Below are 14,366 nucleotides of genomic sequence, written 5' to 3'. Positions count from 1 at the left end.
CATCTGGACCAATGAGTAAAAAACTGGACCAATGAGTACAATTTTTAATCAAATTAAATTCCAATTTCGAAACTAGAAGTCGCTCACGTTTTTCGTGACCTTTACGCTTTCGCTGTGCGATAGTGGAGTTTCCCTTCGTGTTAACAAAGGTAATGAACTGCACTTAAAAATAAATCAAAAGTAAAACCTCGAAAAAGTAAATTTTAGCCTGAACAAATTTTAAGACTTTTCCTGAAAAAATTAATCACGACCAATAAAAGAACCTGAATTACATTTGTTGACTCTTACAAATGAATCGAAAAAATCTAAAACGAAAAAATGTTGGAAAGAGCCTGAATTTGAGGAAATACGTCAAAAAATACAATCACCGTCGTGAAATAAGTATTCAAAATCATGTATTGAGCGGCAACTAAGCCGTAAAACTTGGCTAGACTCCTATTGAGCAGAAAACAAAATTGTTGTCATAAAAAATTTCTTGATTCCAGAGGAGGGGACGTAGAAGATAAGGTTACTTTCAAACGATGCAAAACTTGTTCAATAAACCGACAAAACATTATCAGATAAACGATAGGCAGAACTTTTTTTTGAAATGAAGTATTTACATTATAAAAAAAAAACAGGTCGGGCCCAGGCGTAGTCGTTACATTTAACCAAAGGGTGCCGGAGATCTTGAAAAAGATGAGTTTATCCTAAACCAAGCTAGCAAATAATCTAGCTGGAAATATGCTAGCTAGAATTATGCCTTAGAAAAAAATCTCCATCTAAAAAGGAATTATTGGGAAACATAAGCTTGCCTCAATTCAATTTGAGTGAGTATGTGAGCCCGTCTGAACTGGAATTAATTGACCGCACTTAAATAAAATAACTCACGCTTCCCCGCCGTGCTTCTTAGCCACTGCATAAAAGCTCGCATAACTTAGTCCCAGTAATTTTTTTCTCGATAATATTTTCTTTTCAAGTTTGCTGTCGGTGGTCGGAACAAAAACCAATCACAAAACTCGATTAAGATTCTTTGATCTCCAAAATCATTTCTCCTTCATGCTTTTCAGATCTCTTCACACGTGTTAATCCCTCCCCCTAAATACTAACTAGTGTTGGGCTTGGTTTGCCCATTTCTGCCAAATTTATCACTTGTAATGCCATGCTCTTGCCTGAATGTGTTTGATCTGTCTGTCTGAATTGATGACTGCCATCCTGTACCCTGGGTCTCTATCACTCAGTCGCACTAGGAAGGTGCCTGCTAGTGATGAGAAGTGTGTGAGGTTGTTCTTCGTCACCTGTTTACTGGCCATCCCAATAAACCAACCCTGTTCTAAACGGATGACACAATCAAACTTTCGAACTATCTCTATGTCATTCACTATGTTACTTTCATTGTTAGAGAGCGAACAAGATGAGCAAAAAAAATTCAGATCATCGTAAAACGCTCAAACTAAACAGATGAAATATAATTAAACAAAATTAAAGCTCTATCGACTATTTACCAACCCAATTAAACACTTATTTGCTCCTCCTTTAAAGCTCATATGTTTCCATGTTTACACCCAGGGGCGGATCTAGGATTTCCTCGAGAGGGGGGGGGGGCAATTTTCAAAAAAATTTCGAAAATTTTGTCGACTTTTTTCTTAGATCGATTAAGTTGATTTTTGGCTAAAAAGACCCTGCTTCAGGCAAATTTTCTGCGCCGCAGGCATAAGTTACAAAAAAAAGGCCAAAAAAGGCGTTTTTAGGCACTTTTTTGAAAATTTTGACCAAAAAATCGCGTTGCTCTCCCCCTGCAAAATGAGTATATTTTCGCCGAAGACGCCTTTAATTATTTTTAGGATCCGTCACAAAAATTGGACATTTCAAAATAGTACAAAGGAGGGACCCTTCGGTTCAGCAGGGGTCGAATTCCTGAGGGTCGAATCCCTCCCCCTAAATCCGCCCCTGTTTACACCGATACTCCTTACCCTCAATTGTTTTCGGTTTGCTTTTTGATCCCCTTCTAGGTGCCGCTACGGGTACCCGTTCCCCATCCATATCTTGATTGCCTTGAGCAGCTATGTTGCTGCCAGACATTGAACTACGTCTTGCGTTTTCAAACGATCTTCTTCCAGGTTCCGATGAAGCATCTGTCGTCGCAAAGGTCATTGACCTCGCTGCCATTCGAGACTTTTCCGGACCATCCGCTCGGCCAACTTCGAGGGTTTTGCCCGAGTTAGACATAGGTCCCTAAAAGTCCACATTTTAGTCTTCGAATTACACCTAATCACTTTTCTATCCATAAACATAATATTCAGAAATTCCTGTCTTTTTTTTTTAGAAAAATGGACAAAAAATACCTTGGAGAATATTCCTTTTAGACAATTGATTGAAAATTTACTTGTTAGAACTAATTTTCATTGAGTATCAAATCTCAAATTTCTCTCTAATTTGCACTATACATAATTTTTGATGCGTGCTTTTTTCAGGCATGCTCAAAGCAAGAGAATGAAATGGGTTTCAATAACATCAGTAGAATCCTTTGGTATCTGTTTGAGGCGTATCATGAAAACAAATAGATAAGCGCTGGGAGGTAGCTTTCATTTAATTTTCATATCGAGCCAAACAATTTATGGGATAAATCAACTTTTTTGTTAGGTCGTGATTAATGCTTGCATCAAACAAGGCTTTGCGGTTATCTACTGCTATGCATTCTGCTAAAATACATACCAAATTTTGCCTCATTCTACGAATTATGAAAAAAAAGAGTTCTGTCAATGTTTTAGGATTTCAAGAGAATGTTAAAACCTCAACAAGGATAGCGGTGTACTGTGCAAGTAACACAGAATGCTCCGACCATAGTCTTTAAAATACAACAAAAAGTTTTTTCAAACAAGTGTCAATTTTTTTGGCATGATGATAAAAGGAGCTGAAGAAAAATTAGAGATTAGGAATATTCGTCATTCATAGTAAAATAAGCAAATTGAAAACAATTTTTGTGAAAAAAATCTAAAGAAAAGGCACTAAAATGGCGCTGATTCCAAAAAAGGCACAAAAATACTCAAAAAAACTAACGTTACTTGAGTAAAACTAAGTTATTATGCTTTAAATTAAGCTATAGTAAGCATGCTCTCTCGCTTTATTCGCTCGAATTAGGACGAAAAACCAAAAATTTCAAACCAGTTTTTCCCAACATAAGAAAATTATTTTCGAAATGTTTTTAATGTCGTTCAAATTACGACTGTCAGGGCTTTATTATGATATAACTCTCTCCTATGATTATTTATGGTAGCTGATTTCGCGTGGAAAACAAAAAAGAAAAACTAAAACCCCCGAATACAAAGTTCCTTCCATTGTTCAAATGGTCGGAACAATAACTAACATCAAAAGCGACCGTCAAAATTCATATTTAATCTACCAGTGGTGTACAAAACATTTCAATGCAAAGTCAAATCGAGTTAAATCACTATGCAACTTCCGTTGAAAGGAAAGCCACCTTTGAATGGTTATTTCGTCTCGCTCTTAGAAATAGATTGATAAATTAGATTAACTATTAACGGTCAATGGGGTGTCGAGTTACGGTCAACTTATTGACCATTAATGATCAGAAATCTAAATGAAGTTACCTGGCAAGGATGTGCACTTGTTTCCGTTCTGCACTTGGGGTGAACATTCGCTTTGCACAAAATACACACGTGACCCTGCCAGACCAAACCCTTCAACACAAACCCACAAACTGCACACACAACCGCATCCTTCTCAACTTGGAACGAATAGTATTCGAAAATGTGTCCATTATGTTTCGCTGGATCTCTCTTGCACATATCTACCACTTGGTCCAGCTTTTGCTTCCAGCTTTCGAAGCTGAATTGAGAGTTGAACGTCAATATATACGCCGTTTTGGCCACTGACAATTTAATGTTCGACACTGCCGGATGATTCTTATCACTTTTAGTCGAGACAAAATTCCCTGTTTCGTATACTAAAGTACTGTTAGCCGCCATTCTGAAGTTTATAGCAGTGTTTTTATTGAAAATGAGCTGCAATTCTGTTAACGTTACATTGTACTTATGATACTTTTTTGACATCAGTTTTGAAGCCATTGACTTTTCGCCTTTCTCGATAACTACAGACAGGAGTTCGTCTTTGATGAACCTGCCGTACTTTTCAAACTCCTCAACTCGATTGTAGTTCGGCCGAATATATGCCAAACTCATTCTTGCCGATCTGCTTTCGGATGACCCACGACGTAAACTTGAAGAGGAGTTACTGAAGTCGATCATTGAGTTCCTCTTTTCGTCTCCCGATACTCCTAAACACGATACTGCCGATCTAGTATTGCCCATTTATATGCGCCAAATTCCGTAGGTAGTTCAACGCAGAAAGGAACACGTCACGTAATAACATACATAAACTCAACGCAAAGAAATAAAATTTAAGGGCTTAGAACCGAATGAATATGATTATGCGGTACACGGTCTAGACGAATCTCTAATACGGATTTATTTGAGAATTTGTTTGTTCCTCATTACTTCACAGAAGTAAATGGTTTATCTTTACTCTTGATAAAGTTTGCAACCTGCGGCCGTTTCATTGCACCCAGATAAATTCAATCTTCATATAAGTTCCTGATAATTCAATTGTTCCTCGAGTGGAGCCATTAGTTTTTTTTTTACAATTTCCAATGAGATTTTCATTAGAATTCTAAAATGTTACCCAATCTTCTAAATTGCCAAATGCGTAAAAAGAATTGCAAGAAAGTTTTATAATTGACAATTTGTTTGATAAAGCTTACCCAATTGGAAAAAAAATTTAGATCAATATGTAATCGTTTTTATTACACTGATAAAACTAAAAATCAAAATAAGTTTTTTCGTTCCACGTTTTCTTTTGTTCCATTTGCACTGTTCTAATTGGAGGACTCAAATTTGCCTTCTTTACAGCAAATTAACTTCAATTGAACTAAGAAAGCAACCAACAGTCAAAACGCGAAAAATCATATCTCGAAAAAAAAAACTTTGATAAACTAAACCAACACGACCTATATAAGAGTCTTCGCTACGCTCATTGACATAAACGTAACTGTTTACGATAATCTAACCAATCATATTGGGAACAAATCATATCTCAATCGTATGCAAAAGGACACCCCGAAAGAACTGAGCAAGTGATACTTTTTTTGATGTTTAACACTCCCTTAAAATCTACAAGATTCCTTAAACTGACCTGATATGGACCCAGCATGTCCTCCTCCCCCTCCCCCTCCCCCTCCCCCGCCTCCGGCTGTGGCAGTGAGTTCCTCAATCAGCCCTACTCTGGCTAGCACTTTGGGAAGGGTACTTGAACTCATTTCTTCATCCGCCTTCACCTGTTAAACAATCAATTTCACCCAGTCTTTTATTTAAGAAGACGTTATTACACAAATCTCTTCTGACCAAAACGAAACAAACATAAACTTGATTTTCAAAATGTTTCCTCATGCCCAATTCTAGCTTATCTGGAAGAACACATTGAAAAAACACAATTCGCAGGCAACAAGCTCTACCATTAAGCTCTCTCGCTGTATCTTAACAATTTGTAATTTCCCACGAAAAACTTACCTGGTTCAAGTGGTCTGTGACGTGTTTCCATGTCTGCAGTGCCGATGAGATCACTTCGATGGTTTCCGTTTCGCCCGTCTTCTCAACAGCATCTAAGAGGGTTCTGAGGAGGAGAGGGTAGCGACAGAAGCGCTGGAAGGGCTGCTTGAAGTTGGTCTTGATGTCGAATGATTTACTTCCTCCAGTCGCGGCCCTGATACACATGTTCACACTTTGCAAATCCGGGGATATGAATTGTTACAAGGAGTGGTCATCATGTAAAATAATTGCTTAACAATGATTGGTGCAGTACAATAGTTGGATTCTTAGAAAAGAGTATGACGAATGAGTCAGATATTTTGCTAGAGCTTCAAGAAAAAAACGCAACCAAGTATATGTGCATTCATTTCTGAAATTTCTGGAAAAAAAACTTTTGTTTCAGGGGCCATCTGTACTTTGAGGACCCAGCTATTGTACTTTAAATACTGATTTAAACTATTGGTAAAAAAATGATATTTTCTACATAGAGGCGAAGCTGAGCTTCGCACCACTTGTGGTACAAAACATAAAAGCCGACAAGTCGAAAAAGAAATCGAAAACAATGAAAAAACTAGATCTATCAAAATGAATTATTAAAACATGCTCACATTCAAACAAAAACACACTAATAAAAAGTTATTAAGTCCCCCTAACCCTCACAACACACACAAACACATGAAAGTTTTCTTCGCTTGTGGAGAGACGAAATATGAGGCACTTCAGATAGAAATAGGTGACTTTAAAGCTCATTGAATTTCAAGAACAATTCCTGAATGACATTTTTTTGATAAAATTAATCAAATTTGAGAAAACTGGATCAATAGGTAAATGTTTTATTTCGCTGGGAAATCTGATAATGAAATTCCGTTTTATAAATTGGAAGTCGATCATGTTTTTCGTGATCTTTACACTTTCGGTGTTCAATAAAGGAGCTTGCCTTTCTTTCAACAAAGGAAATGAAAAGAACTTGAAAAGAAACCAGAAGTCAAAATGCGAAAAAATAAATTTGAGCCTGAGCAAATTTGATGACTTTCTTGGTCATCACGACCTATTTAAGAGTCTGAACAAAATCATCACGACCTATTTAAGAGTCTGAACAAAGTTCATCGACTTTTAAACCAACAACAAATTAGAAAAATATCACATAAATATTTTTTGAAAGCTTTTATTGCCAAGAAAGCTCTAAGTCAAGCTTCCACAAGAAAATGAGAGGAAAATCCCACGATCAAGGAAACCATAAGAAAAATTGTCAAAACAAAATAGATCAACCAAAATCAATGAACAGAACAAGCCCGTAGACAGAACACACGAAACCTGATTGCTCAATTTGAAAATACTTCGAAAATCTAACTGAACATCAAAAATTCACATAATTCGCAGCCGAACATAGCTTATAATCTTTGTGCAATTAAAAAATTTATCTATTAGAAGACTGTTTTCAGATATTGTTTTATTTAAACATGCTTTATCAATTAAACGGCCATACCTTAGCAAGTGTGTGACTTGTAAATAAGTATTGACTGACTTACAAAACGAGTGCTAACCTCAAACACCTAAGAACGGCGTGAAAATTGTCTGTAAATTGTAGTTTAGGTTGAAATAGTTCATTCTTCTTTTGGATCTATTTAACTTTTGAACCATTCTATTTAGTGCATCCCGCCCGTTAATATGTTGCGTGCCTTAAATAGGTCGTAACATTGCGTGAAATTATAAGAAACACGAGAGTTGAAGAAAGTTGTCAAATGAACAACGCAATTACATCGTTTGAAAAATTTCGGATACTGAAAGAATTCCGGGACTACCCTAATGAAGTAGAAACTATTGAACAACTCCGCGACTATCAAAACAACTCGGATAATATTGAATGCAAATAATGAACAAAAAGTTAAAAACGGAAAAAACTCTTTTCCGGAAGGAAACAGGCTAAATGCGAAAAAACTTTATTCTTCTTTCATCTAGCTTCAATAACAAATTAGTGGACAAAATTAAGCGCAAATTCAGGATTTTACCCTCCAAAATGCCTGTTTTCAATGTCTACTATAAAAACCTTTTTCAATGTCCCCTTGAAACTAGAATGAACAGCAAATTCAACTCCAATAAAAGTTGCTTACAATAAAAAAAAATCGGTGATGTGGCAACTAAGCCGACCATCTTTGAGCAGACACCAACTGTACCGAAAAATAATTTTCATAATTTTTTAAAAGTCCCCCTTGAAATTAGAATGAACAACATTTGCAATTGCAACTACAAGGAAAATTGTCTACAGCAAAAGCAAAATCCGTTGTGGCAATTTAGCCGACAAAATCTGAGCGAACAAACGAAAAATCGACAATTCATTTTTCTCGTTTTTTTTTCATTTTCCTTGATATTGAAAAAAAAAATAAGATCCGGCCACGACTTGACCTCCAGATCTTAGATTACAAAGGCAACTGCTTTACCTCCATGTCAAGGGGTAACCAACCTGGAACATATTAAGAAAAGTAAGAAGAGAAAAGAAGTGAAAATAAGTTATTCAACTTATTTGTTTAACTAATTGTTAACCCGAAAAAAAAGTCTATATTCCAGTTTCATAACGCTTGCTTATCGCAAGCGTAATAATCCAAAATTTTCAATCAATTCTTTTACTCAACGATTTGTACAAACGAGAGAAGAAACCTTTAATATCATAAAAGATTTAAAAGTAGCAACAAAAAATGCTATAAAATTGATATAGAACATGGTACATATACATTGACTCCAGACGTTCTTTTATGAGTGAAGATTTCCTTTCGAAATTAGATCTTCTGGTGAATGAAAAACGACTTCAAATCATAAGCTTTCTTTGAAAATGAGTTTAAAATCGATAAATATCCGGATAAAATTTCAAAATACTGAGCCGACAAGGGTAATATTGAAATCCGAACCTGGTATCGACTATTCAATATACTATCATATTCAATCTGACCAATGTAATCCTGAATTCATTCAACAGATATTTTCCTTCATGCTCTAAATATTGACACACCAGTGGACAAAAGTAAGCGCAAATTGATGATTTTTTTTCCTCTAAAGTCTGTTTTCAAGTCCATTTTGGACAAAACTTCCTTCAAAAATCAGTAAACAATTTTACATATACCAAAGCAATTGATCAAAGCTACCCTCTATGACACTATCAATATTTGGTTTGAATGACTTACCAGTTCTAAAAACGCCTATTGACCTTATCTGCACTTATTTTTTGCACCATCCTGAATTTTTCCTTGAATAAGCGGAATAAAAAATTGTTTACGCCTCGTAAAACAGTTTCAGCGAGAAAATGGAAACAATCAGCTTGAAAAATTTTCTAAACTCACGCGAAATTTTCACGCGAAGTAAAAAAAACTTACTGCAGATGAGGACAAATTACATTTTCAGACCCGGATTACATTGGTAAGCCATTGAAACCAAATGTTTGTAGTTTCATAAAAGGTAGCTCTTATCATTTACTCTTGGTCTGTTTTAAAACTTGACTGATTTTCGAAGGAAATGTTGTCCCAAATTCACAATGAAAGCAGGCATTTTAGAGAGTAAAAAGCTGACTTTTCGCTTCAGTTTGTCTATTAGTGTAAAAGGTTAACTTTGTTTTCGTGCTTGACGTAACTCTTGTCGTTTTGATGACTATGCGCCAAAGAAACAAAAAAGTGTTATTGGTTGTTTTGAACTAATTTTTAGAAAATTTTGTGAGAAACCTTAAAAGAAGTTAAACAAATTTGAAACAATTTTGTGAGAAACCCTTCGAACAAAAATCCAATTCGATGCAGACGAATTGATATTTTATTTAGTAATTATCGGGGAAAATCTAACCGAAAATTTCAATACTTTTTATCAAAATTTTCATTGTTTTTCAAATGACAAAAACTTGTTTCTTGAGAGACTCCATACCAGGGGCGGATATAGGATTTTCTCGAGAGGGGGGGGGGGGGGGGGCTTTTCAAAACACTAAAAAACGCTGTTTTGGCCAAATTTTCTGCGCCGCAGGCAAAATTTTGTAAAAAGAGACCAAAATAAGCGTTTTTTGCAATTTTTGGAACATTTTGACCTAGAAAATCGCGTTTTTTTGACGCGCGCTCCACTTCAAAAATGAGTATATATTGGTGCCGAAGGCGCCTTTAGAACATTTTTAGGTTCCGTCACCAAAATGGATATCTCAAAATAGTACAAAGGGGGAGGGAGCCCTTTGGGTCGGCAAGGGGTCGAATACCTGAGGGGTTGGGGCACCCCCCCAAATCTGCCCCTGCTCCAAACGAAGTTTTTGATATAGTTCAGGACATGAGGTCAAAAATCTGAAGTGCAAATGAGTGCGTCATATGAAGTGAAAAATCAAGAGTGCGTCATCAATAATCAGTGAGTCGATTGCACGTTGTTTTAACAGCCCAATTGAATCTTAATGGTTTATTCAGATACCTCTTTCAATAAGATATCCCGGTTTCGAAGCCTGGATACAAAAAAATGCAATTTTAGCCCATTCGTTTTTATAGTTGTTTGAGCAATATCTTTGAGAAGTTTTTGTTTGAGCGCATTCTGTCTTTAAAACAAGTAAATAAATTGATTGCACCAGATCATCATGGGTTCCAAAAAACGTGTTCTTGTTCTGATTAAATTTACTGAATGAACGCGCAACTTCAAAAAAAATTATGCCACCACTATTTTACTTTTAAGAAAAATGTCTTTTCTTTTGATTGTTGTAAAATGACTTAACTTTGTCGGAACATACTGTGCTACTTGCACCACAACCATCTTTTCTTGTTACTTTTACAGTTGCTGTGTTGTATGATTCTATTCAATTAAAAAGATTTTTTCCAGCGAAAAACGTCTATTCACAGCATAATTTTCAAATAAGTCTGAAAGGTACTCATTTAGAAGTATGGTCCCGCTTAAAATCTCGTTTAGAAGTATGGTCCCGTAAAACTGCCAATGGTCCCATATAAAAGTCCGACAAAAAAATTTTAAAGGTAGTTTCTAAGTTTTGCCACTGAATTTGTGTTTTTGGTAACTCCAATTTACAGACAACTTAAGTGGTTTATCTAACGAAGAAATGTTTTTCTTTAGTTTTCATCCACTTGAAGTACTTCAATAATATTTCAAGTGGTCTGGCGGGACAACACTTCTAAACGAGCTTTTCAATGGGATTTATCAACAATGGCGGGACCATACTTCTAAACTGGTACCGTTTAAACACTAATATCTTGTGATCAATGATTTTTTTTGAGATTGTCGATATGTTTTACCGTCAAACTTGGAAGTAACACCTTGCAAATTCATATAACAAATCTTTTTATTGCTTAAATTTAGAACTGAGAAGTCGCCAAAACACAAGAGCCAGGGCTAAAAATTAGATTCTTTTACCAAAACTAAGATCCACAATTTTAAGAAATATATATTGTTGACCGCAATTTAAACGCATCAATTTTTGTTTAAAAAAACAAATAACTGTAGCCCGAATATCTTTTTTAACCCATTCAAGGAGGTTTATAATCACGCGCGTAAACCTTATCTCTGGATACTGAGCATTTTTTTGTTTTCGATTTATTTCTCTGAATGCATACAATAGGTCTGAAGGGTTCCACCAGAAAGTTCTTGACATGCTTGATAACCTTGGTAGCGCATTTTCATTTATTAGTTGAAGCCAAAATGAATCCAATATTCAGTATCAAATGTAGACCGCACACTCAACATGAATTTTATTTATTATTGAATTTCAACTAACATAACATAGACAGAACGACTTAAAACACCGTCTGAACGAAAATAGACCAACTCAAGGAGAAATAGACCTGTATCACTTCGATTTAACGTGCTCAATCCAGAGTTGAACCAACTTTAGCACAATTTGATGTCCACTTCAATTTCCACCCCATTAAGTTAAGCGGTATTTTGGCTTGACTTTAAACAAATTGAAGTTGTTATTTTCTACGGATCGTAAAAAATGCAAGCTTTACTTGAAAACGTGTCAAAAAATAACAAAAACGACACAACTTATAATCAACGCGACGATTCAAAACTTGTGACTAAATTCACAACTTGTGAACAAGAAAGTAAAAACGTTTAATAAAAGTCAAAACTTGTGAACAAACTATTAACCACAGCAAGATTTTCAACGAGAAACAAATAAAACTGAAATTAAAATATTTTTGAAGGACAAGTAAATCTAGTAAATTACGTAATCAAACTGCGATACCTTTAAATGATTCCATACAAAGGCGACGCAGGACTTTAAGCGAACTAGACATTCAGATTTCAACGACAAAATATAATATGATAATGAAGTAAATGACACCCTTACAATGTAACAATTTAACGGCTAGTCATATGCAAATTTATTACCTAGTAACGAATGAATTTCCCCACATGGCTCATTTCCTTCCGCCCCACCCCTACCTCACATCAGCATCAATTATATGGTGTAATGAGGGTTTTAACAGGGTTTTTATGAAGACCAAATATGTTTGTCATGGCCTCATTAGTTAGCATGTCAATTTGCATAACAATCGGTTGGTGGAAACCGTAAATTTACTTGTAAAAACTTGCAAGCGGGGGGAGCCCCCCCACCTTTGCAAAGTAGTGATAGCTAAAGAGATCCTTATTTTTTCAAACTTTGAATAAATCAATTCGCTAAATAACTTCAAAAATTAAACATAAGCTACTAAAGGTGAAACAAATTGCTGATATTTCCGAGAATCATATTTTTTTTTGTAAAAACATTTGCGAATAGACGATACTGCAGAAGAAATTCATGCAACCTGTATTTTCGATTGAGCCCAAAACTCAGATTTGGGAGGGTACTTTTCGAGAAAAGTACTTTTTAAAACATGGGCAAAACTCAATTTTTTTGTTCTTTTCCGAGGGCCATAAATTTCTGTTTTAAAAAATTGGGCACAGTCGATTATGCAAAGGAGCTTCTGATAACCTATTCTTTGGATTGAATTCAAGATCTCAGATATGGAAGGGTAGTTTTCAAGGACATGAATGTTATCCGCATGTTATCAAAAAATCACAAAAAACGTCACATCTCGAAAACTACAAAGATTTGAGCAATCATATTCAGAGGCAAGATTCGGAATCCTTGATAGTACTCTTACAGCCCCCAACTACAAGGTTGCGAATTTCAAATTTTGAAAAATAATTAAAATTTTCTGAAAATTTTTGAAAAAAGCACAAAAAACGTCATATCTCGAAAACTACAAGGATTTGAACAGTAATATTTGGAGGCAAGATTTGCAACACCTTAGAGTGCCCTGACAGCACCCAACCACAGGGTTGGGAATTTCAAGTTTTGAAAATTAATAAATTTAGGTTTTCTGAAATTTTTGAAAAAATCACAAAAAACGTCACATCTCGAAAACTACAAAGATTTGAGCAATCATATTTAGAGGCAAGATTCGCAATCCTTAATAGTACTGACAGTACCCAACTACAGGGTTGTGAACTTCAAGTTTTTTAAATCATTTTGTAATTTTAGTTTTCTGAAAATTTTTGAAAAAATCACCAAAATCGTATTTTTTCGTTTGCTAAAAAAAATTTGGCCATTCAAAATAGGTGAATACGGACAGCATACCAACATTGGGCTGCTTAATTTAAACTCGGTGAATAAAACACTAAAATCAAACTCGAAAATCGAAAAAAAATCTAAACCATTGCAATATACGATATAGCTTAAACATGCAAAAATAATACGTTGAAAAAGCTTAAACATGGCGAGATAGTGAAGCCCGCATTTAAATATATAATAGATTATACAAAAATACCTTCTTAGACAGTACAAAAAAATAGCAAACAGACAGGCGGATAACTAGCATTGCACTCAAATAAACCAAAAAAAAAGCAAAGAAAAACCTAACTATTAAGTGAAAGTTTTGAAAGCAAACCAACCGCGTTTTGTTTGTAATTAGAGATTTACTTTGCTTTTTCCAATAAGCAAATGATTTTCACTAGAGCCCAAAGAAAAATAAGGATATGGGATTGCTTTTTCCGACCACACTCATTAAAAACGTAGCAAAAAGACAGTTGGAAAAGAGCCAATGAACGCAATTAAACAGTAGAAAAAACTTGAATGCCCTTGAAGCACGATCTCTGATTGGGGCTGTTTTCAATAAAATTAAACCAATTCGAGACCAAAGGGTAAGTTTTTTTATTTCGCTGGGAAATCTGAAAAGTAATTCCATTTTCGAAACTAGAAGTCAATCACTTTTTTTGTGGCTTTTTAGCTTTCGCTATTCGATAGTTGAGTTTGCTTGTCTGTTTAAAAGGAAATGAACTGAACTTAAAAAGAAATCAAAAACCGCGAAACCGTGAATTTGAGCCTGAACCAACTTTAAAACTTTTCTGAAAAAAAAACGAACAAAAATCATCATGACCAATAAAAGAGTTTAAACTACTTTCATCAACTCTTAAAAAATATGGCAAAAATTTGAAAAAAAAATAGGAAACTTTCATTTTTGTCAAGCAATTTCCTGTTAATTAGTATTCTAGAAAAGGGCACTTACCTCATTTAAGAAAACGTACGGATAAAACAATCGGATAAATAACCCACAGCATACATTATTTTAATTCTATTGTGCAACTGAATTTCGACATCATCCTCTTATTCTGTCAGCTTTTATCTAATTAGGTCCAGGAAACGAAATAATTGATGCTGAGATAAATTGTTCGACATTTTGGAATTCAAATCACAACAGGAAAGGATTCAAAGGATAGGACATATGGACCCTGGTGAGCTTTCTTTGAGGTAGTAAAAACTGCGGGTAGTCAAAACAATCAACAGTCAAC

The 14,366-nt window shown here is 35.1% G+C and overlaps 1 protein-coding gene across 1 annotated transcript in view; it reads right to left on the bottom strand.

Moving 5' to 3' along the window:
• The window catches only part of LOC134842330 (uncharacterized), a 405,874-nt gene that overhangs the window by 2,108 nt on the left and 389,400 nt on the right, over positions 1 to 14,366 (bottom strand). The window contains exons 7-11 of the mRNA XM_063858614.1: positions 5,565 to 5,757; positions 5,191 to 5,332; positions 3,591 to 4,276; positions 1,953 to 2,214; positions 1,152 to 1,312 (exon numbers count right to left, since the gene is read on the bottom strand). Coding sequence (XP_063714684.1) covers positions 1,152 to 1,312; positions 1,953 to 2,214; positions 3,591 to 4,276; positions 5,191 to 5,332; positions 5,565 to 5,757 — 1,444 coding nt within the window. The remainder of the gene's footprint in view (positions 1 to 1,151; positions 1,313 to 1,952; positions 2,215 to 3,590; positions 4,277 to 5,190; positions 5,333 to 5,564; positions 5,758 to 14,366) is intronic.

This window comes from Symsagittifera roscoffensis, chromosome 3, assembly GCF_963678635.1.
Source record: "Symsagittifera roscoffensis chromosome 3, txSymRosc1.1, whole genome shotgun sequence".
Lineage (NCBI taxonomy): Eukaryota > Metazoa > Xenacoelomorpha > Acoela > Convolutidae > Symsagittifera > Symsagittifera roscoffensis.
This window is presented reverse-complemented; position numbering and strand designations above follow the sequence as displayed.